This window comes from Adelges cooleyi, unplaced genomic scaffold (assembly GCF_023614345.1).
Source record: "Adelges cooleyi isolate 19-005CV unplaced genomic scaffold, UGA_ACOO_1.1 ACOO_flye_CR_arks_rails_tigmint_CR_PRNA_574, whole genome shotgun sequence".
Lineage (NCBI taxonomy): Eukaryota > Metazoa > Arthropoda > Insecta > Hemiptera > Adelgidae > Adelges > Adelges cooleyi.
The window spans coordinates 4,273,365-4,295,908 of record NW_026096268.1 but is presented as its reverse complement, the minus strand read 5'-3'; the positions used below and the strand labels follow the sequence as shown (position 1 = coordinate 4,295,908).

Below are 22,544 nucleotides of genomic sequence, written 5' to 3'. Positions count from 1 at the left end.
AACTATATTATATTTTGTTTAACAATGATCTAAGATTCATTCCAACGTTCAAGAACAATGCACTAAAAACTTGACATAATATTTTAAAATAATAAACAGGAGGAAAGACGTTAAATTTTTGTATGTGTATGTTACCGAGACTGTCTGACGACTGTTATCGCTAGCGTCCTCTATTATCATTTGCTTATGATTATGGCAATTTAAAAAACCGGAGTTTTAAATTCTTTATCTAGATTCCAGTTATTATACCTGTATTGTATTCATTGTTTGTTTACTATTAAAAAGCTTTCAAATTGGAGATAATTTTTCATAGACAGTTGTGATTTTTAACTTTTGACTTTTTTTGTAATTTTTAATTAACAATGTCTGACGCTAATCAAATAGAATCTGTAAGTATTTACTTAACAGTTAAATGAATAATTAAATACAACATAATGTAGTACTTTGTCAAACAATACTTTTGGTTATACCTAATCATATTACATGAATAATTATAGATTTAAGATTTACTTACCTATTTTGTTGATTTTGTTATAATATTATGTAACATAATAAAAAATTCAAATTTTTTTATGTTAATTAATTTTTTTTTCTTTCAATTTTGTATTCTTAAAACATTTTTAACAAACTTTTTTAATTTGAATATATATATATATATCTCAAAACTTATAACCCTTTTAATGTGTATACACCAGTAACACACCTAACTGCCAAACACCCAGGATTTGACCTAACAAGGAAAATTTGGAGTACACTAAACCGCATTAAAAGTGGTCACATGATGTTTAAACGGAGAATGCGTGATTCTGAAGCATGTCACATCATTAACGAATGCCCACTGCGAGCATTCACCGGTACCATACATGATATTCATCAAGTGAGAAAAGAAGCAGTAAAGTGGATGGAAGACCTAGATGTTATATTAGAACTATAATTGACAAAAATATTCAACTTTTTAAACCATAACGACAAATTGTTTTTTTTTTTACTTACTTTATTCTATTCAATTATTTATTTATTTTTTTTTGCTAAATTACCATGAACTATTTGTATTTATACTTAGCTAGTAAGATAAAATGTGTTGCCCATAGGAATAATGTATACCCTTTAAGTTAGCTAGAATAACATTTTTTTAGTCACATTCCTGAGAGCCAATGCTAATTAGAACTTTTTATTTACCAATATGTATATGTTTAATTATTATTAACTATCTAACAATATCTTATATATTTACTATAATATTTGTGCTTATGTTGTTTTTGAGATAAGCTGTTGTAAATTTAAAATATTTAATTAAAATTAGTAATACCTATTATGGCATACATTTTAATAGTAATTATGCAAAAAACAATAGTATAATCACAGGGGTTGTTAAAATTAACCTATAACTCCTTTGACGTGGGTGCAATAGTGTTTTTTTGCACAACCTAAAAATTTACCTTAAAATAATTATGTTATTTCCTATAGGATGATGCATCAAGTATAGATAGTTCAACAACTGACAGAACATCACGAAGTCACACACCCGCCAAACGTGGTCGACAGAAGAAATCTAAACCTTCCAATAATACAAAGAATGTAAAACTTCAGTACAAATTCTCGTACGTATTTATTTTATTCTCCTTTTAACCTTATATCATTAATATTTAAGCAATTACTAATTATTTTAGAAATTCAAATTGTATCTGTATTAATATTGTGTTTTACTTATTTTTTAATAGATGTGCCTTAAGAGAAGACCATGGTCAATCATTGTTTGGTGTTCAATTTAATCACTTGCTGAATGATGATCAACCGTCGATATTCGCTTCAGTGGGAAGTAACAGAGTATCAGTCTATCAGTGTTTAGATGATGGAAGTATAAATTTGTTGCAAAGCTATGCAGATCCTGACGTATCCTTTTTTATAATTTTCACTATGACATTTCAATCTTCAAATATTATAAAAACATTTTGTTCTTTCTTAAAACCGAATTTACATTTTGTTTATTAATATGTGTATGTAACCACTGTTAAAATGTAATTTATTTTATTTTTTAATTAATCATAATTTTTCTTAATTTATCCATTATAAGTCCAATGAAACATTTTATACCTGTGCTTGGTCACTAGATGAAAATGGTAAACCACTCCTTGCAGTTGCTGGCAATCGGGGCATCATTCGTATTATTAGTCCTGCTACCATGTCTTCTATTCGGCATTACATTGGTAATATTTTTGGTAAACAACATTCAATATTCAATACATTTTTTAATCCAATTTTAGGTCACGGACAAGCAATTAACGAACTTCAGTTTCACCCAATCGATACTAACATGTTACTGTCTGTGTCTAAAGATCATACCTTGCGCTTATGGAATATCAAAAGTGATGTGTGTATTGTAATTTTCGGTGGAGCTGAAGGACACAGAGACGAAGTACTCTCGGCGGTAATTAAAATTAAAATAATTGAGTATACCAGTTCCAATTTATACTTTTAAGTTTATCGCAAATTTTAAAACGTACAACCCAAATGTGTAAAGTAAATCAAAGTAATGTTTTTAGGACTTCAATATTGATGGAACAAGAATCATGTCATGTGGAATGGACCATTCATTAAAATTGTGGAGTTTAGAAAAAGATTATATTCAAGATTCCATCAAACAGTCTTATTCGTTCAATCCAAATAGATCGGCTCGACCTTTTGATACTATCAAAGAGCATTTCCCAATATTTTCAACTCGAGATATACATAGAAACTATGTAGATTGTGTTCGATGGATCGGCGATTACGTCATTTCTAAAGTAAATGTTTTAAGTATGATAATTTTATAAAACAACAATATTCCTATGTATTTTTTATATTATTAGTCATGTGAAAACTGTATGGTTTGTTGGAAACCTGGTCATTTAAAAGATAACGAATTAAAACCAAATGATACCGCAGTGTCACAGATATGGTATTACGATTTTAAAGACTGTGATGTATGGTTTATTCGATTTTCTATGGACTTCTCACAAAGAGTAATTTACAATTTTTATTTAATATAATTATGTCATTACGGGTCTTCAACAATTTCAATCTTCAGACCAAAATATCAGTATTGAAATCTTATTTTAGCTATTTTTAATACCGTTATCATACTGAAGTATGGTAATAATTTTGATGTTTAATACATTATGATCAAATATTGAACGGTTAATTTAAAAAAAAAACTTTTGTTGAAGGCCTCATAAATTATTATTAGGTATTTGTTTATAACTAACAATATATATTTTAGATACTAGCACTTGGTAATACTATCGGTAAAATATACGTGTGGGATTTGAATTCCAATGATCAAGCATCAATGCGCGTAACTACTCTAGCTCATCCTAAATGTAATACAGTAATTCGTCAAACTACATTTAGCCGTGACGGAAATATTCTAATATGTGTATGTGATGATGGTACTATTTGGCGTTGGGATAGAATGCATAATGTGTAAAATAAAAAAATAAAAACGTGGATGTAATTATAACTTAGAATTATTTTTATTATATTTTATTTGTGTATTATAAATAATATTTTGTAATGCATTTATATTTACTTTATCACTTGACTGTTTGTTATTCCATCATAAAAATCCTCTTGTTTAGTTGCACTTATTCCTTTTTTATATTTTTATTGCTTTTGTAAACATACTCGAGAAAAAATTAATGCATAAAAGCACCATTTCTGAAACAATATAAACAAAATTATAACTAAACTGAAATAATAAAATAATTAAGTTTTTATTTTGTATTATACTTTATAGTTAAATGAATGGTCATTACATTTACAATGAATAATGTTTATAACTTTTTAAATTTAATAAGTGTAAGTAATGTAACAATGTGTACCATTATAAATAGTCTGATTCCAAATACTTCAATATGGAAAAGCTCTGGTCAAACTGGGGTAAATAAATATAGTAAGGGGTAATAATAAGAAAGAAAGTATTACATATTAAAAGTATGAAGTATAATTTTATTGCCAAACAAAGTTTGTATGTTTTATTAAATTAAATATCTTAATGTTTGACATTTGATTAAATTTATTTCAACTTTCAAGAAATTAATCGTCGCTCTATAATATAAATTATATTTTATAAGCTATTACGATGACACACCTTTTTGGTGTACAAAGAATCATGATCAAAAACTACACCGAATATTGTATTGCAAGATGTAACCTACATTATGTAAAAATCACTTATATTATCAAAAAATAATAGCATCACTCAAATTAAAATTTTCTTAAAGTAGTTTATTCCCTACAAAAGTTGAGATTTACTTATTATTTAATTCCCGCGTATCCATAAATTACAATAAAGAATATTCCAAACAAACAAATACACTTTTGTCCAAAATCTACTACTACAAAATAAATTGTGATTATTAACTATTAGTATCAAAGATCCCATAATAAAACTTAATTGGTATGAAATATGAATCAAGATTTAATATGGATTTTAAATTATGTAAAAAATTGTCGGTCCTTTAGGATTTTTTATAAATTAACAATAAATTCTAAGTATATGTATAAGTCATAATATATTATAAGTACAAATCTCATAATACCTATTCACCAGTCTTGAAAACAGCTGAATAGGCTGTGATAAACATCATACAAGACACATAGATAAGAGATAACAGAACAATGATTATGATAAAAACCAAACAATAACACAAAAAGTTGCGTATAAATTATAAAACTACAATAGTAACTACTTTCTGCAACTACGTGTAAAAAATTAAATCATAAATGTGAAGTTCATAAATTTCGTTTATCTTAAAACTAAAGTTATAATGGCTGACTACAAGGTACCTGTGTTTGTAAGTCCTCAGTCATTAACTTTCAGTTTGGACGACAAAACATCTCACAGACAAATTATCACTTTGTTCAACCCATACGATTTCCCAGTCAAATTTAAAGGTAACTTTTAAAATAAATTACAAATCACATGATGTCTTTATAATATTTTTTAGTTTTTTGCACATGTACAAAGAAATATACAGTTGTTGAACCAGAAGGTTCAATAAATGCGAGTTCTCGAGTGGACATAGTAGTTAGACATAATGCTCCAGCTCCAGCTTTTTGTGATATCAAGGATAAATTCCGTATACAAATGCAATATTACACAACAAAAAAAGTTATTGGTCACAAAGATGTAGAAACAATATTGTTACGATCTTCAGACAACTATGAGCCAGCAGCAGAGAATTTTAAACTACTAAAAAACGATAGTTCTATCGATAACTTTGACAATGATTCTGAAATAAGGCAAAGTTATAATAAAAGTAAGTGCATCATTTTACTTATTGACATTATTTAATTTTTTTTTATATTATATAGAAATAGATAGTTGTTTAATTTAAAAATAAAAGTAAATAATGATAATTTTTATAATTATATACCTATCATAATTATACATTTTTTTTTTTTAATTTACTTAATCTGTATGGACAACTTTTAAACGCACTCGGGTCTACTTTTATTTTAAATTATAATATATTTTGCTTTCAAAGAGATTTTTTTATACATAGAAGCATGAATAAATTATTATAAATTTCTGTTTTGGAAGCTAACATTAATAACCTTTTTTTATTTCAATTAATGAAGTATTTATCATCAAACATATTGGAACTCTTTTTAGATTCTTCTGGTCCTAATCTTACAACGTTGCTCATGGCCGGTGTATGTATATGTGGATTATTGTTACCATCATCAGAAGATACAGAAATTTTGAAATTTCGTATTTCTTTCAACCTCAAACTGGCATTTGCTTTTGTTTTAGGTGAGCAGCATAGTGTATTTTACTAAAACAATGTACCTATAATTTAGGATTTTTTTATAGCATAATTAGTGAGGCCCTGGGGTAACCCTCCTTTCAGTTACATAATATTTCATTTATGATTATGGTGACAGGGAATAAGGTAAAATGTTGATAACACAAAAAAGGGCATTAAATATTGTTAGAACACTATCAAAATAATACCAAAGTACATAAAATAATTTAGGATTATCAAATTTGTAGGTTACAACTTTTAAAAATGCTATTATATTTAATTTCAAATTGTTTTTTAAACATCATAGATGTGTCATAATAATAATTGTTATTTTATAGATAGATTACAAGTACTAAAACATAGTTACTATTAAATTAAAGTAAATTAATTTAATTAAAAATAATGATATTGAATTTTTTAATGAAGAAATATTATTTCTAAAATTACCTTATTATCAATCAATGCATATCAAATATTTAGAATAAAAAGGAACAGTGTAATTTCAAGTAGCCTATGTAAAAAAAATTATTTAGTTTATAATGGTGTAAATAATTATGATTAAAAATATAAAATAGGAAAATTATGTAATTTTAAGTCTGTGATTATAATATATTGTGTAACACATTTTTGTTTATACACATAAATAAGGTATAAAAAACGATGAAAATATATTAAAACAAAAATTTTACATATCCATGAAAAAGAAAATACCAAATAATATTTTTAAGTGTAAACAAACTTGATGCTTGTCAAGTTTAAAAGTTGTTACCTAACCTGGGAAGTATTAAAATCAAATTTAAAATAATAAAATCAAGTAAATTTGTATTCCAAATAACAAACTATTCAAAACAGTCAAATAAAAAAATATTTTAAAGAAATAGTATTATATGTAAAATAATAAATTATTTTAAAATTTATTATTTGATACAGTGTATTGTACTTCAAATATAATACAGTAAATACAAATTTATTTAAAGTAAACAATTATCTGATGAATCTAAAAAACCCATTATTTAAAAAAAAAATTATCATTTAAATAAAAAATGACCAGATTAGGTTGTAACGTCTTTTGATTTCTTGGTATCAATTTTTATTTTTCAATATTTATAATTTTTTTTTTTTTAGGTATGACCACAATAACGATACTTCAACATCACTGAGTAATATTTAACAGGACTCGCCAACTCGAAAATGTTTTAATCTCAAAAAGAAAAAAAATGCTAATTGTTTCAAATGCGTTTCTAGTCTTCGAAGTCAAAACATATATTTTACAAAAATTATTTCTTGTAAAACTAACTTATTTTTATTGGTGTATGTAAATATTTTATGATGTTAGTAGGTTTGCGTGCTTTACATTTAACAGCAAACTCCACCTATTTATTTATTGAATAGTTTTAATATAGTTAAACTTTTTCCATGGTAATTATTTACAGACCAAAATTTAATATATAGTTTTATGAAAAAGATACTATAACTGTATCTGAAAGTGCAAATATTTTTTTTATCTCAACTAAGTATTTTTTTTATCATCTATATTTTTTTAAGTTAATAAAAAAACTTACATTATTCATACCAATATGATTTAGGTAAATATGTTTCTTATAACAAATATAGAAACATTTTTATTTTGTAATTATTTTTTATATGTATGTTCTTATCTAAACAAAATGAATATTAATGCTATTGAGTATTGAACTGATTTGAATTAAAAAAAAAAAAATTCCTTTAGGGTAATATTGAAAGCTACAAACTATTTATAAATAATAAATAGATTTAAAGTACATCTTAACACACAATTAGTAATAGAGATATACAAATTGTAAATCTTAATATACCTATTAATATACTGAAATAGTAATAATTGTTCAATGCACAACTTTAGGAATCATAATATGTTTGAACACAAAAATGTATGTATCAGGAACTAAAATTAGTGTGGTTTAACATTATTTTAGTGATGTATGGACCAGTACGAATTTATACAGTGAAACCTGTCCAAGACACATTGCACAGGACTGAAAGTAAAGCAGCTCTCTGTCTTAATCAGTAAAATATATACGCAAAGTAGTTAGGTGGGACCATATACAAATTTGGTAGTATCCAGTTTGCTCAATTTTTTAAGGTCTGTTGGCAGGTTTCACTGTATTATGTCTAAAAAAAAATGAATTCTATTGAATGACTTAAATCTACAAAAAGAATCAACTTCTATCTATTAATGTAATAACTATTTGCTTACATTAATAAAGTACAAAGCTTGTGTACATCAAATTGTATCATCAAAGAGTTTATTTTTTATTATTATTATTTTTTTTTTTAAATAGTTTTATATTATATAATTCACATTTTGTTTTTTTTTTCACTTACATCTTATAAACGCTTGATACAGATTTGATACTCTCATTATGCGTCTTGTATTCTAGAATGGTATTAGGTGGCAAATTTAATACTCTTCGTAAAGTATCTCTAATTCTATTTGTTGCACCTTGATCGTAAGAAGTTTTATTCCAAATTGATATTATGTCTTCCTAAATAAACGTGGTTTTATTAAATTTATATCTAGCTTATAAATAATTTTATTTACATAATTTATTTTTAATTACTTGAAATCTTAATGAAACAACTGCACCACATATTTCATCACCTACCATAAATTGCTCACCGAGCATAGCTAGAATAAGATTTTCCCAGCATCTAGATGCCAAACCCTTACGTATTCGCAAAACCCATTTTCCTCCTCTTGCATTAGATTCATCCTGAAAAGATAAAAAATGTTATTAAATTTAATATAAAAATGAACTGCAATAATTAAGATTTTATTTTTTTCTACCTCCCACATGGGTTTGATTCCAACTTTAAATAAATGAAACTCGCAATGCGATTGCAACGCACAGGGTCTAACCATGTGACTATAAATTGTCCAAAATTGTTCAACTGATCCAAATCTTGCAAGATATTTAAGATTCTGGTCATAACTGGGAGTATTACCAGGTTTTCCAGGAAATCGGCGACTGAACCAAAACCAATATTGATGTTGAAGTTTATGGTCTCCATTAGGTATTGTCAAAGGTATCTAAATATATTTTTAAAATATACATGTTATTAAGTTCTTGTTTTCCTTTAACTAGTAATCACTACAGTATCACATAACACCTTTAAAATTGTTTTCATTAAATCCTAAACTAAAAAAATAGTTAAATGTGGTTTTTTATTATTAGGACTATTAACTACTTGGAATACTTCTATTTAAAAACATTCTCACATCATAATAACTAATTATTCAAACCAATTACACACCTATTTCATAATTTATAACATCGGATATGTATACATTTTTTTTAGATTAAAAATTATAAACAATTAATGTAATGTCACTAGTAATTTTTTGCCTATTAATTAGAATCTTAAGTGATGGGTAATTACCAAGTGTAAATATATTGGTTAATTAGCAGTAATAATGTGTAATGGTATGTTTTAAAATAATATTTAGAACATATTATCTAAATAGATTATATGATGTTCATTTTATTATTAGTAAAAAACATAACTCAGTTTTTATTAAGTATTCATATAGAATTTTGTACTTATATAATTATAAACTGAAAAATGTAATTAGTTGTATGTATTAACTAATGTAAATAATAACTTGAACATACTTATTAGACAATGTTGTTATATTACTGACCAGAATAATAATAAAACAAATATTACTACATTCTTTAGAGATAGAATACTATAATTTTACTTTTTTAGCTTTGATTCGGAGCTAAGAAAGTATTATTAATAAAATTTCAATGTTATAAAAGATGTAATAATGAAATTAGAGAAAAACTACAGTTTTTGATAAATTAAAGAAGTGCATACACAGGATTTTGTAGAATCATAAAATGACAAACAAAATAATAAAATTTCCATTACTAACATTTACTATTTTGTCAGCGAGCATCATGTCTTTGGACGTCGTATTCTCATCTTCACTCACTGTTTTTGACCTGAAATGGAAATAAGCATTTTAAAATCATACACAACCGAAATAAAGTTGTACCTACACTTACAATTCAAATTTACTAGCCATATTTCCAATAAAATTCGATTATAATATTAAACTTATAATTAAATATTTACAAAAAAAAATCTTCATGTGTAGTACTTATGTGTAATAAACAATAATTGTATAACCCACGTTATCATCATAAGACATAATTCATAAAATGCTTGTTTTTTCTTTATCTGCCTTAAATTTTCCTATCACAAATTATGATACCATCTATCGCATCAACGGTTTATGTTTACCACTGATATAGTAGATGTTGGGTTAGCTTGAAGCCGTCAGCTGCCATTTTTAACATTGACATAAAGCTATAAACCATGTTAAATTTTGGCTTCACTTATCACATCCAGTTAGCAATCTAATACATCTTATGTGTATGTGTGCAACGTTTCCATTTTGTAAACAAGACAAAAATGTATTTATTTATACAATATGATGATAATAAGCGATAACGTTGTCCGATAATTGTAAATTCCAATGATTTAAACAATAATAATTGTAAGATACATTTTTTCTATTATTGTACCGCTATAATAAATTATACTTTATGTCTTATGATTTCTATTGGAAATTGGTTCGGTTATCATTGTAAACATTTATAATGAGCGATTCATGTAGTGAAAATACTGACTTTTTAGTATCATTACCTTCAGATTTTTTTCAAGTACATACTTCGGACAGTGAAACTATTGAAGATACAGTTACTGAAGAAGTATCTATTGAATCAAGTAGTTTTAAAGAAGTTATTGACAATTTAGTAACAAACTTAGACTCCTTAACCAATCAGTTATATGATATTGAGAAGATGGAAACAACCTATATAAATAATGGTCTTTCTAGTCCATTAAGTGCATCTTCTCCAATTAGGCGAACTAGGAAAAAAGAAAAACAAATTGGGTTTGACTCGATTGAAACGTTGATGAATGATATGGTTAAAACATATGAGTATAATAATAAGATTTTTAAAACACTAGAAAAGAACTATTCATCTCGAAATGCTAGTTTTTGTGAAGAAAAAGATAAGTTATCTAAGAAGGCTCGAGAATTTAACAATGAAGCAAACAATAATCAACAAAGGTAACAAATAATTTCAAAATTATCCTTGATTTTTTTTATGTTTATCAAGTTTTTTTTTTAATTTAGCCCCTGTACTAATCCAGATAATATTAACTCAAATATATCAATACTGGGAGATGTAGATAATTTTGATTCTGTGTCAAAAGAAAATTTATGGTTAAAGCTCGGAAAAGAAATTTATCAAAGACAAGTATACAACTAATTTTTTTAGTCATATGAAATTCTCATTACTATCTATAAATATATTTTTTTTATATAATTTACAGTTATCCATTATTGTTATTTGTTTGTACAGAATATTGAACAAAAAGTCGTTAATTTAGAAGAAAAGATTTCACATTATGAGAAGAAATTAACAGAATGTAAAGAAATAGATCATCAAAAAACCAATTTACTTGATGAACTAGCTGCACGATCTGCAATGATTCTAAATCAAGTTAGAAAATATAGTAATATTAATGAAAAGATAAGTCAAGATTTGATAGCTGAACGTAAAACCAAACAAGCTGCCTTAGTAGCCATGAAAGAAAAAATTGAATGCTATAAAAGTGATTTAAATGAAGCTAATATACAAATAAATTCTTATAAAGATAGAACAGAAGCCGCAGAAAAAAGATTAAATGAAGTAATAAATAATAATAAAAAAGTTAAAGAACATTTGGATAAAATGCGATTGGATCTAGAACAGAAATATAAAGAAATTGAAATTATTCAAAATGAATTAATTACTACCAAAGAAGAAAATAAAAATGTAAGCAAGTAATTTTATTAATTATTTTTTAAATATCCGTACGAAAAAAAAATTAAGTATTTTATAAATTATGTAATCTATGTTATATTTCATTAGCTAAAAAACATGTATGAAAATACAATTAAAAAATGCTGCCAATTAGAAAGTGATATGCTATTAGTGGATCATGAAAAAAAGGCACTAAATGAAAAGACTGTAAGATATGACCAGCTTTTGGATCAAAAGCGTAGAATTGAAGAAATAGTTAATGAAATGAAAAATAAAGAGGTATGTTTTGATGCACTGAATAATAATTTTTTTTGGAAAATAGGGCCTTTGTAAAAAATATCACCAGACATAATAATTCCAAAATATTATATAATATAGACAATTAGGGATCCAAAATGCGAGTTCAAGGGGCACCAAATATTTTATGATTTTAAAATATGAAAATTAATTTACCATTAGAAATAGGAACATAAATATTATTTCTACTTGTCCCTATTATGAACAAGTTTTTATTTTTAGGTTTAATTTCTTAAAAACTATAAACCTGATATAGCTGTACAATAGATCAAATACACACAAACAAACTAAATATATAAATCAATCAATATATAAAATTGACAGTATGAACACAATAGTTATTACATCTGTCTAAAGTTCACATTGCCCGGACCAGTTTAAGTAATGTAAACAATGACTAGTATATATAGGAAATACATTTTTAAAATTAACGTAGCCCAAATATTGTGGGCATTGAATACCCAGCCCGGTCATTTTATTATAATGACCGATTTATCCCCTTGGACCATAACTTATATAATATAAGTATAAGTTTTGTTTGTAATTTGTTCTTGATGCTAATATTTTAGGCACAAACAATCGATGAACTAAACGAGGCCAAAGAAGAAATTAAAACTGTAAAAAATGAACTAAAGCTGTTTTATCAGAAACAGCTAGATGCTATGTTAGCTGAAAAAGTAATAGACTATCAAAGAAAACTCGATGGAATAGTACAAATGACAAATGAAGAGAACAACTTAATTAAAAGGCAAATGGCTAATAAATTATCAGCCCTAAAAGAAAGGTGTGAATATACTTTTTTTTTTAAATTTATACTACATTAATAATATGACAATAACTAAAATTTAATTAAATATTATTCATATTATTAAATAGGTATGAAAAGGATAAAATCCAGTTAAAACAGAAGTATTCAACAGATTTAGAAATCTTAGAAAATACATTAAAAGAAAAATCTTATTGTATAAATGCTTTAGAAAAACAATTAGCATCTGAGATTAAAGAAAAACGACAACTAGTACAAAGTGTGATGGGTGTAGTAAAAAACGTTAATGTTGACAATCAGCCTGTAATACCGGTAATGTACATTTTTATGACAATGTTTTTATTTTAAATTAACAGCAATATTATACATTTTAGAAAGGAAATAGTGAAGTAAAATACCAAAAAAAAGTAGTAAATAATGAAAAATCAAAGTACGAAGATGTTATTCCATTCCATGAACATGAAAAATTACTTCGTCAAATTAGTCCAACAGAATTAAGAAAACATATTGAAATAGTGAGAAATATTTATTAAGTCTTTTTTGATAATATAATTTGTATAAGTGTGTATTACCATTTAAAATTTGTTTTTGTTTCAGCTTTTAAATAGATATCCTGGAGAACCGGTTTCATCAAATTAATAGTGTTGTACATTGTATTTAATCAATTTTTTCTCAAGCAATGTATTAATTTCTTCAATTATATTTGGCACCTCCTTTGTCTTTCTCTTCTTAACACTTGAATTGTGTTTTTGTATTAATGTAACATGTAATAGTATATAAATATTTATATATTTGTTTTATATATTTATATTCCTTTTTTATTTTTGATGTTTTTTTTAACTGTCAATTTTTTTATATTTTTTTACTATTATTATATTATTTTAAGGTTTTTAATTTATTTATATATTAAGTTATTTTTGATAATGTAATTTGTATAAGTATGTAGTACCATTTAAAATTTGGGAAATTTTGGGGTCTTAAATTTCGACTAAAAATGGTTTTGCAAATAAAACCATGATTGTTTTTCTCGTTAGGTAATTTTGTTTTAAAAAAAATTACTCAATTCAGTTATGGCTATAGTTAATAGAAAAATAAAGTTCAAGCAATACAAAGCAATCAAATTGAAATCCTATAAAAATGATGTTGTGCCCTCTATTTATTAAGGAGATAGGTGTAGGCAATTTTTTACAAGATCTTAATTTAAAGGGTAATCTGTAATTATTACTTCAGTAATAGAACTCTTTTTTTGGTAGTTTTTTTATTTTTTCGGACTATCAAGGCATCCTTGACAGCAATTTAGCTTATTTTAATTTGTCTTGCTGTAGATTTTTTCTTATACACTCGAATCAAATTTCATACAACCAAGTTACTTACAAACATATATTTGAACACGTCTGCTACTTCCTGTGTCCGCTAGATTTCTAACATTTTTTCGTCTCCTCAAATGAAACTTTTTTCCAAACCCACATTATCTGTTAACTCACTCAACCAAATTTAATCCTACACGCCTTTAACGGAATTAATTTCGAACCTTATTTCAAAATCAAAAGTAGGGCTCAAATTGTTTTAGTATTGGTGACTGAGAATTGAAAATGTAGTAATAAATAAATTTGTTAGCTGCCTAAAATATTTCTATGCTCAAAAAACATTTTAAAAATAAAAAAAATCAAGTCATAAAATATTTACGAAAGTACCCAAATATTTTAGTCGGCAATTAAAATTTTAAAGTCGACATCTTCATTTTGACACCCCCCTTGCATATTTCTTAGCACCGGCCCTGATTGTCGCCATGTCGGTAGACGAATTAATTATTATTTAAAATTTGCACTATCATAATAATATATAGACGACATAGGTTCATATATTAAATAATATCTGTCTAATCGAATAATCTGTTAGTCGTTGCTCGTTTCTTATATCTGTCGTCGTGTCCATAGACAAGTATAGTATACTATACTAGGTCCTGTCCTAAATGATAAATCTGGTCTAATCTATGTGCTTATAACTTCGCCCAGTTAAATTTTTAATGTATTACAATAGTAATTAAACAGTAGTCAAACTTCAACAGCTGTTTTTATTATATCGTGCTTTACAAAGTACAAACTTAACGGATGTCATTCGGTTAGGTGCGTTTGTAATTAATTTTTTTAAATTATATTTTACATTTTATTTAGAAACGTTTCAAATCTTTCAAAAGTGCTTAACCATGTTTATATGTTCACATCGGATTTTTTTATTGGGAATTTTTAACATAAGTCATTACTATCAGGTTGGTGCATGCACCACGTGCGCATTATCAGACGAGTGACGACTGTAACTGTTGGAGGATAAATCGCTCAACTCCAGGGAAACTGCGATTTAGATTTTCAATTTAACTACACTTTTAAAGACCATCGAAAAGTACGTTTCGTATAATGGGAACCGTGAATTCTTCCAATGACTTTAGGCGGACTTTGGAAAAACCTGACATGCGTATACCTGTACATTCGCCGTAAACAACATTAGCTCAGAAAAACACTAATGATAACTGCAAAGTACACATTTAGACGTCGCTCGTTAAAATTATTAAATAATATAATGATAATAAAAACAAATTATTGAATATATTCAAAATTAATAATTTTCTCATTATCCAATGATAATTGATAATGATATGAACACCTGTAGAATTTTTATCACCATCAGGAGAATATTTTGTCTATAACCACGTTACTAAATAGTAATAAAACTGATACTTATTATCATTTCAGTGTGCTTGACGATAAACATTAGTGATACTAATAAATAATAAGTAATATTCAGATGTGAATTGGTTATGACCAAACGTTGACCTCTAAGTCCCCATTAGAATGTTATTCGAAAATCGACCACTTTAGCCGCGTGAACTGTACAGTTTTTCATTTGACATTCAATATTTCTAGTCCTGATATTTACCAAATTCCACATAAACCTACATTCCGTTTCTTCGTTACAAGCACTACTTATTAAAACATAGCAATGGCGTCGTTAGGCAAGAAATTGTTCGAGCAAATCAAAAGTAAAGAGTTCCGCACCTATTTGATGAGGTAATTTTTTTTAAATATTATCATTTAAACGTCTCAAAATGACTGAATGTTTCTATCGTGTGTTAGTACCCATTTTTGGGGTCCAATCGCAAATTGGGGTATACCAATAGCGGCACTGTCAGACTTGAGGAAAGAACCAGACATGATCAGTGGCAAAATGACTGGAGGTAATTATTATTATTTTATCGTAATAGGCGATACGAATGTAAGTAAGTACAAAGCTAATTTTTCAGCGCTGTGTATGTATTCAATGGTCTTTATGCGGTTTGCATGGCAAGTACAACCACGGAATATGCTGTTATTTGCGTGTCATGCAACAAATGAAGTTGCTCAGTTGGTCCAGTATGGGAGATTCATAAATTATAATTACCTGTCTGACAAAGATAAAACAGTAAAATAGCAGAACTGATTACTGTTTTTTTTTAATTTTTTATATATATATACAAGAGTTAATTTGGTTTATTATGAGGGGATCAAAATTTTTTGTGATAAGACTTCCTGTTGCGCATGAACTTAGCTTTTTAGAGTGGTGTTATTGTTTTGTTTTTATTATGAGACAAATTGACAATATATATATATATGTACAATATGTACCTAATATTGTTCTAGAAATCATATCTGTACATTCTTTTATTTTAAATTGTTAGTCTTCTATTCTTTACACTAGTTACAATTTGTTTTAATACTTTAGTTTTAGATTAAATTATCCTAGTAATTGTTAGGAATTAATTGCTTATTGTTAGAAAGCGTTTGTTCTTATAAACGATACCATTGAATATATAATATATACTCAATGATGATAATACAAGTATTGTGCCAATTTTTAGTTTTTTTAAATGTGAAATAGCAATAAAATTTAAATATATGTACACAGATGTGTTTTATATGAGTAATTGTGATCTAAACTATATTCCTTCTCAATTAAAAAATTAGGAACATGATTATTTACATTTGAATAATTTTGATCTCTTATTAAAAAAATTATTCAATTATTATTAGATATTACTGTATAGTAAGTAGAATTACAATGATCCATTATTAAAAATTAACTTTAATTATTATTACTATTATCTTTTTATTACTAATTCAAAAGATTGGATAGTTACAATTACAATTCTGTTAATAATGATTGTTTATTTTATGGTTATTAAATAATTGTATTTTGTTCCAATACTTTTAATATTATAACTAAGAAGTAAGGAGTTAACAAAACACCAAACTCAAAATATAATGCTAATAAGATAATTTACTTAACCTATTAGAAATGTGTTGGTTTTATTACGTAATATTGTAGTATTTAACTTTCAGATTAGTTTGATTCTGTCATAACAAATATTTTGTGTAAAAAAAAATTTGTGTTCTTTAAAATTATTTACAAATAATAGACGTATGTTACAGTTATTTCAGTGAATAGTTTTAATCTAACTATGACACTTACAGCACAAAAATATGACGAGTTTCCTTAAAATACAATTATGAAACAAATTAATTGTGCTAAGGTTAGATATAGGAACTGTAAGAATTGAAAACTGCTTCAAAACAATTTAACACCTTTGGCTGTAAAAATAAATGTTTATAAAATCTACTCTGATAAAAAAAAAATAGTTTATTTGCATTGTTTAATTTTATAAAAACACAAAGTATACAAAAAAAAAAAAAAATGAATATATATTTTATAGAAAATTGTAAAACATTAAAAATTAATATTATTATAAAATAAATAATTTATTATTAAATCACAATTTAATGGACGGATTTAATTTTACACTTAATCATGCAAATACTGGACGGATTAATAATCATTTTTAAGTTGTTAAAAGAAATACAATTTGAGAAGTTTATAATGAACAATAAATTTAATTATTTGGCCTGACATTGTTCATATTAAAATAAAATTGTATTGAATGTGCCAGCTTAAAATAATCAACTCTTAAAAATAAAAAAAATACTCTTACCAAATCTAGTGAATACAAAGTGAATAGTTCAGACCAAAAACACATTAATATAAAATATATTAATACAAAATAAATCCTAATAATAAAAGTTGTTATTTCAGATCTAACGTATAATGTCAGTTTTGTGAACACTTCATTACCTTTTTACTACTCTTAATTTTTAGTCCACATCAATAAGCTAAAAAGGACCATTGTCAGAACATAAACAATATTACTTAAAGGTTGTGCAGCACCAGCTATACGACATTTAAAAGTGTCATATCTAAAAACGTATCATACAATTTTAATTAAAAAATGTATTTTAAATTAGTTAGCTTAGTCATAGTATCTGAAAATAATTGTACCTGGTTTTGTTATTATGATACATGTGCATAAATTCAGCTTCCATCATTTGACCATCGAAATAAGTGAAATCTTCTTCCTCAAATGGAAATTCATAACCTTGTATACATTCACATTTATAGCCTCCAGTATCATAACCACGACCTTGTATTGGTATGCACTACATACAATAATTAAAGAAAGAAAAAAATTTCATAAATGCCTAATTCCACAAGAAATAAAGTATTCAAGATTTATCATTAAAAAGAATCTTACGTATGAAGTACGTTTATCACATTTGTGTGTTCCTTTGAAAGCATTGGGTTCGTAAAATTTTGCAGGGCATTGGTTTATGTCGAGATTTAAAAGTGGCATAGTAACCGCAACTACTCCTCTGAAAAAATAAATAAAAATTAGGATAAATCAGATGTGCATGGTGTCTTTAATATATAAGTCAACAAATAAGTACAAATATCTAACTTGAATTCTAATTTAACTTTAAGGCTGTCCCAGCCAAAGAATGGAACAGCATAACGAATGAACCAGTCCTTAGTTTTACCATGGCAATCAAAATAGGGAGACGACCAAAATCCATGTTTCAAATTTGCAGCTCTAATAATTAAAAAAAAAAAAAACAATGGAATATAATTAGTAAAATTGAAGCAGGTAAATAATGTTTAAATATTTCTATTATCTCACTTATAATAAGTCGGATAATGTTCAAATTTATTTAAATGCTTTCCTTCTTCATCGTAACGTAACTTCAATTTAATATAATATTTTTCTAAATTGTCAAAATTGGTAGACCATCGTTGTTTAGTAAAAGTAAACCATGGCGCATTGGTGTATACTTCATCTAAAATTTGACATCCATATAAGTAAAACGACCAAAATTAATTAATATAAGTCAGGAGTCCAGAATTAATGGCTATTTGATTTTTGACTCCTATTTCCAGAGCCAATACAATTGATTCATTCCCTCTATTTTATTCTAGAGGAAATATAAATTTGATTTGCTCTATAACAAAACAAATAACAGAAGGAACGAATATATTTTAATTTAATCCGAAATGAATAGATTTTATTTATGTCCGAATAAATACTAAAGAAAGTCAAATACGCATTAGTTTCGGATAACCAACATAAGTAAAAAAATTAAACTTTACCAGACTTATTTAGTCTAGCTAAATCTTCTACAAAGAATTTCCGTCCGTAGTTAACAGTTTTATAAGCATATGGAGCAAATAATGTACGATTAGGAAATTTGTTTTTATCCCAAAAAATGCCTGATGACCAAATTTTAAAATCGGCCATTACAATTGCCAATGCTTCACCAATCATTTCATCTTCAGACAAGGGTTTGTCGGCAACACGTTTGCCTGAATAGACCTCTTTGGGATCAGATACCTAAAAATTAAGATTTTAAAAATGGGATTCTTTTTTTTTAAGATTCCAAGATTTCTCACTTGTAAGAAGGCACTTATAAAATTAGCAAGCCGGACAGCCATTTTAGCTTCATTAGAATACTGTTGATCTGCACCAAAACCATAATCGCCCAACAATTCTAAGTCTTCTTTGCGGTACCTGGATTTTAACACACAACATTATAAAATATAATAGCAAAAAAAGAAACACCCAAAAAGTATCTTACTCGTGACAATTACTAGGATTAACTCCACGTATAGAGCCGATTACTTCGTGTATATTTATTTGAGGGTCTTTTACAGATCCTAGTCCTGATGTGTAATTTTTGTACTCAAAATTCTTTTCTAAATATTGCTCTCTAAGATAAGGATCTAACTGACTAGGAAAAACAATTTTGCTTTGAAGCCCTGAAAATAAGTGTATAGTAAATTACTTTTCTACTATAGTTTTAGAGTTTTACACTTTCACTTACAGCCAATACGATTGCAGTCAAATACACCACTATAGTACTGTTCTAAAGTTGCGCGTTCTATAATTTCTCCAAGAAACGGACGACGAACATTTTTATCTAATCGATAGCCTGGTAGGCAACGACACTGATAGCCACCACGCCTGAATCCCCAACCATCCAGCGGTTCACACTAGAAAAACATTTTTTATTGTCAGTTATGCAAAACTAAAGACATAAAGTCAAATAAAGAATTTAAAAAAATATATTAGTTGGATAATCTTAAATGTATTATATTAGTGATTATCTATTTAGCCATACTAGAATATAGTCACATAAAAAACTAACCAAAGTTGTTTCTTTTTTACAACGTGCTGTATCTGCAAATCGATTAGGACCAGAATTTCCTGCACTTATTGGACACTGATTGATATCAATTCTTTCAAAATCCATTTCAATTACTGATACTGCAGTGTAACTGTAAAAAAACTGAATTAACAATTTTGCCTACATAAATAATATAAAATCTCATACGTAGGATATTCAACATGTCTAAATCCTGTGTGCCTAGGATATATGTCAGCAATAGGTACAACAGCTGCCACCAGCCACTTATTACTTCGGCCACAATCAAAGTATGGTCTTGTCCATTTTATAGGACCGGGAATGTCATCAGCACCTTTAAAAAATTAATATATTAGCTTAAATAAAAATAAATTTGTAGTTTTAGTAAAAAATACTAGATTTTATAATTAGGTTTTACATTTACATCAACCTCAACAATACTTTGAAAAGTATTATTAAATAATAATAACTCAAATTTAATTAAACATTATTTGGTAATGAATAAACTATTATTTATATTTTCTAAATTAAATAATACAAAAATGAATATTCTTGTTTAATTTGCTATAAAATTAAAATTACAGATAAAAACATAGGATGATTTAAAGTTGAGACTTGTTTAGTTAATTGAGGCACTCTTAGCCATTTATATGGTTTTAACTAAAATTGTTTTTTCATTATTCTAATTAAAGAAATTAATATCCATCCACTAATTCACCTATTTTCATATTATCTATGCATATTGCAAATGAAGATTTTTTTTTTTTTAATTTGTCATGAAGTTTTTTTTATAAGCATTTAATACTGTTGTAAATAAATATATTTACCTGGCGGGCCATGGAATGTATGCGTTTCATTTGTATTATTGGCGTACCTAATCTCTACTTGGTAAGTTGTTTTAGTATCATGACGACCAACAACATTATCAGGTAACCATTTTGAGTACCTATTTGCAATAAGAATAATTATACACAATAACTTAACATTCAAATTAAAAATAACCTCAAATTTATTTTACCATTCATTAATTCCATAGTGCTTAGAAGTATAATCTTGTGTAAGACTCTCATTAGAAAAAGCTCCCAAATCTCTAACTGTAAATGTATTTAAAGTTGAAATTTTTTCAAGATGAATAGGATCGTTGAAGTCATCAGCTCTAAAATAATAATAGCCATATAATATAGTTATATTATACTTTCATAGATTTAAATATTACCTAAATGTTCTTGGGGCAAAATATGGAAAGGTTTTATTAAAAAAACCTCTGTATGATGGAGAATACGACGTATTAGGTGCAAAGTATATGGAACTAGCATTTATATGTGAATTAGCTGATACATCGGCAACTGTTGATAAGAAGAAATACATCATTCCTGGATCATAAGTGTCATTGATGGCCGGTCGAATGAACCTTGCTTGGGATATATAACTAAAAAAGAATCCTCTGTTCAGGGCCATATTGCTTAGATGCAACAGAGCTGTACGATTAGGAAACACTGGATTAATAACAACATCCTTGATGTCAGGCAGGTGTGATACGGTGTCTTCAGGTAAGTAAATTTCACTAAGGGGCTGAATACCGCAGTTATCGCCATTGATCTTGTCTAGTCTGAGACGTATTTCATCAACCGCATCTTTTGGTTGCCATTCATATTGACCGTCCGTACTTATGACGATTATAAACAATAAAAATACAAACTTAAACATCTTAGGGCGGAATAGTTAATTCGGCATTTTACAACTCAGTAAAAAACACAACGGTAAAATGTTGAAAATAGTTATTACTTTAATTTAATAAACGAAATAAAATAATAATAAAACAACTCGAATTAAGTTACTTTATCTACAATAAAATTGAGATCGTTAATCGTTCAGAGTTCGTTTTAACCATTAAGCACAACCCAATGTCGGAATTTTTGAATTTGACTGGGTGGAGTTATGACGGGTTCAGACTTCAGCATTGTTTTTGTTTATTTCAAAATAGGTGCATACTGCGTTCTGTTATCAGCAGAAAGGTACTTGTTGATGCCTGCACAGGTAAGCCATGTTTCGGAATTTATAATGTATTATAATTATAAATACGTATTATAAATAATTAAATATTATATAAAAAATGAATGATTGTTTTATTAAAATTATTATTAATAAAAATTAAATATAATACTATATGGTATAACAATTTACAATTTACAATTATTGATAAAAATACAATACACACGGTTGGTATCCATGGACCGTAATATTAAAAAAGGCGCGCTCTATTGTCGGT

The 22,544-nt window shown here is 26.6% G+C and overlaps 6 protein-coding genes across 8 annotated transcripts; 4 read left to right on the top strand and 2 right to left on the bottom strand.

Annotated features, from left to right (window-relative positions):
• Positions 1–223: 223 nt before the first annotated feature.
• LOC126843618 (polycomb protein EED) lies at positions 224–3,561 on the top strand. The gene is made up of 8 exons (XM_050581246.1): positions 224–389; positions 1,468–1,601; positions 1,722–1,893; positions 2,075–2,207; positions 2,265–2,428; positions 2,544–2,783; positions 2,850–3,002; positions 3,260–3,561. Exons 1-8 carry the CDS (start codon positions 363–365, stop codon positions 3,464–3,466), a joined length of 1,230 nt encoding a protein of 409 aa, XP_050437203.1. The 5' UTR covers positions 224–362; the 3' UTR covers positions 3,467–3,561.
• On the bottom strand, positions 3,494–9,992 carry LOC126843619 (eukaryotic translation initiation factor 4E type 2). Of its 2 annotated transcripts, XM_050581247.1 has the most exons (6): positions 9,842–9,991; positions 9,709–9,778; positions 8,617–8,859; positions 8,390–8,542; positions 8,154–8,314; positions 3,494–3,696 (listed from the first exon to the last, which is right to left on the bottom strand). In XM_050581247.1, the coding sequence occupies exons 1-6, from the start codon at positions 9,859–9,861 to the stop codon at positions 3,675–3,677; spliced, it is 669 nt and encodes a 222-aa protein (XP_050437204.1). In that variant the 5' UTR covers positions 9,862–9,991; the 3' UTR covers positions 3,494–3,674. The 2 variants fall into 2 exon arrangements, with proteins under 2 accessions (XP_050437204.1, XP_050437205.1); XM_050581248.1 differs by lacking the exon at positions 3,494–3,696 and having other exon boundaries at positions 8,058–8,314; positions 9,842–9,992.
• On the top strand, positions 4,676–7,300 carry LOC126843620 (motile sperm domain-containing protein 1-like). The gene is made up of 4 exons (XM_050581249.1): positions 4,676–4,935; positions 4,989–5,300; positions 5,657–5,797; positions 6,915–7,300. The coding sequence occupies exons 1-4, from the start codon at positions 4,809–4,811 to the stop codon at positions 6,947–6,949; spliced, it is 615 nt and encodes a 204-aa protein (XP_050437206.1). The 5' UTR covers positions 4,676–4,808; the 3' UTR covers positions 6,950–7,300.
• Positions 9,993–10,261: 269 nt separating the features above from the next.
• Positions 10,262–13,478, top strand: LOC126843617 (uncharacterized protein MCAP_0864-like). 2 transcript variants are annotated; one of them, XM_050581244.1, is made up of 8 exons: positions 10,273–10,914; positions 10,981–11,104; positions 11,210–11,665; positions 11,762–11,932; positions 12,520–12,734; positions 12,827–13,028; positions 13,091–13,231; positions 13,314–13,478. In XM_050581244.1, the coding sequence occupies exons 1-8, from the start codon at positions 10,439–10,441 to the stop codon at positions 13,353–13,355; spliced, it is 1,827 nt and encodes a 608-aa protein (XP_050437201.1). In that variant the 5' UTR covers positions 10,273–10,438; the 3' UTR covers positions 13,356–13,478. The 2 variants fall into 2 exon arrangements, with proteins under 2 accessions (XP_050437202.1, XP_050437201.1); XM_050581245.1 differs by lacking the exon at positions 13,314–13,478 and having other exon boundaries at positions 10,262–10,914; positions 13,073–13,187.
• Positions 13,479–15,488: 2,010 nt separating this feature from the next.
• Positions 15,489–16,398, top strand: LOC126842999 (mitochondrial pyruvate carrier 1). Its single transcript, XM_050580287.1, has 3 exons — positions 15,489–15,781; positions 15,848–15,948; positions 16,015–16,398. Exons 1-3 carry the CDS (start codon positions 15,714–15,716, stop codon positions 16,179–16,181), a joined length of 336 nt encoding a protein of 111 aa, XP_050436244.1. The 5' UTR covers positions 15,489–15,713; the 3' UTR covers positions 16,182–16,398.
• Positions 16,399–17,431: 1,033 nt separating this feature from the next.
• On the bottom strand, positions 17,432–22,228 carry LOC126842783 (uncharacterized). Its single transcript, XM_050579929.1, has 14 exons — positions 21,492–22,228; positions 21,294–21,431; positions 21,103–21,221; positions 20,465–20,609; positions 20,279–20,408; positions 19,955–20,123; positions 19,709–19,889; positions 19,524–19,641; positions 19,224–19,464; positions 18,757–18,913; positions 18,538–18,669; positions 18,334–18,451; positions 18,081–18,238; positions 17,432–17,998 (listed from the first exon to the last, which is right to left on the bottom strand). The coding sequence occupies exons 1-14, from the start codon at positions 21,980–21,982 to the stop codon at positions 17,890–17,892; spliced, it is 2,406 nt and encodes an 801-aa protein (XP_050435886.1). The 5' UTR covers positions 21,983–22,228; the 3' UTR covers positions 17,432–17,889.
• Positions 22,229–22,544: the final 316 nt, after the last annotated feature.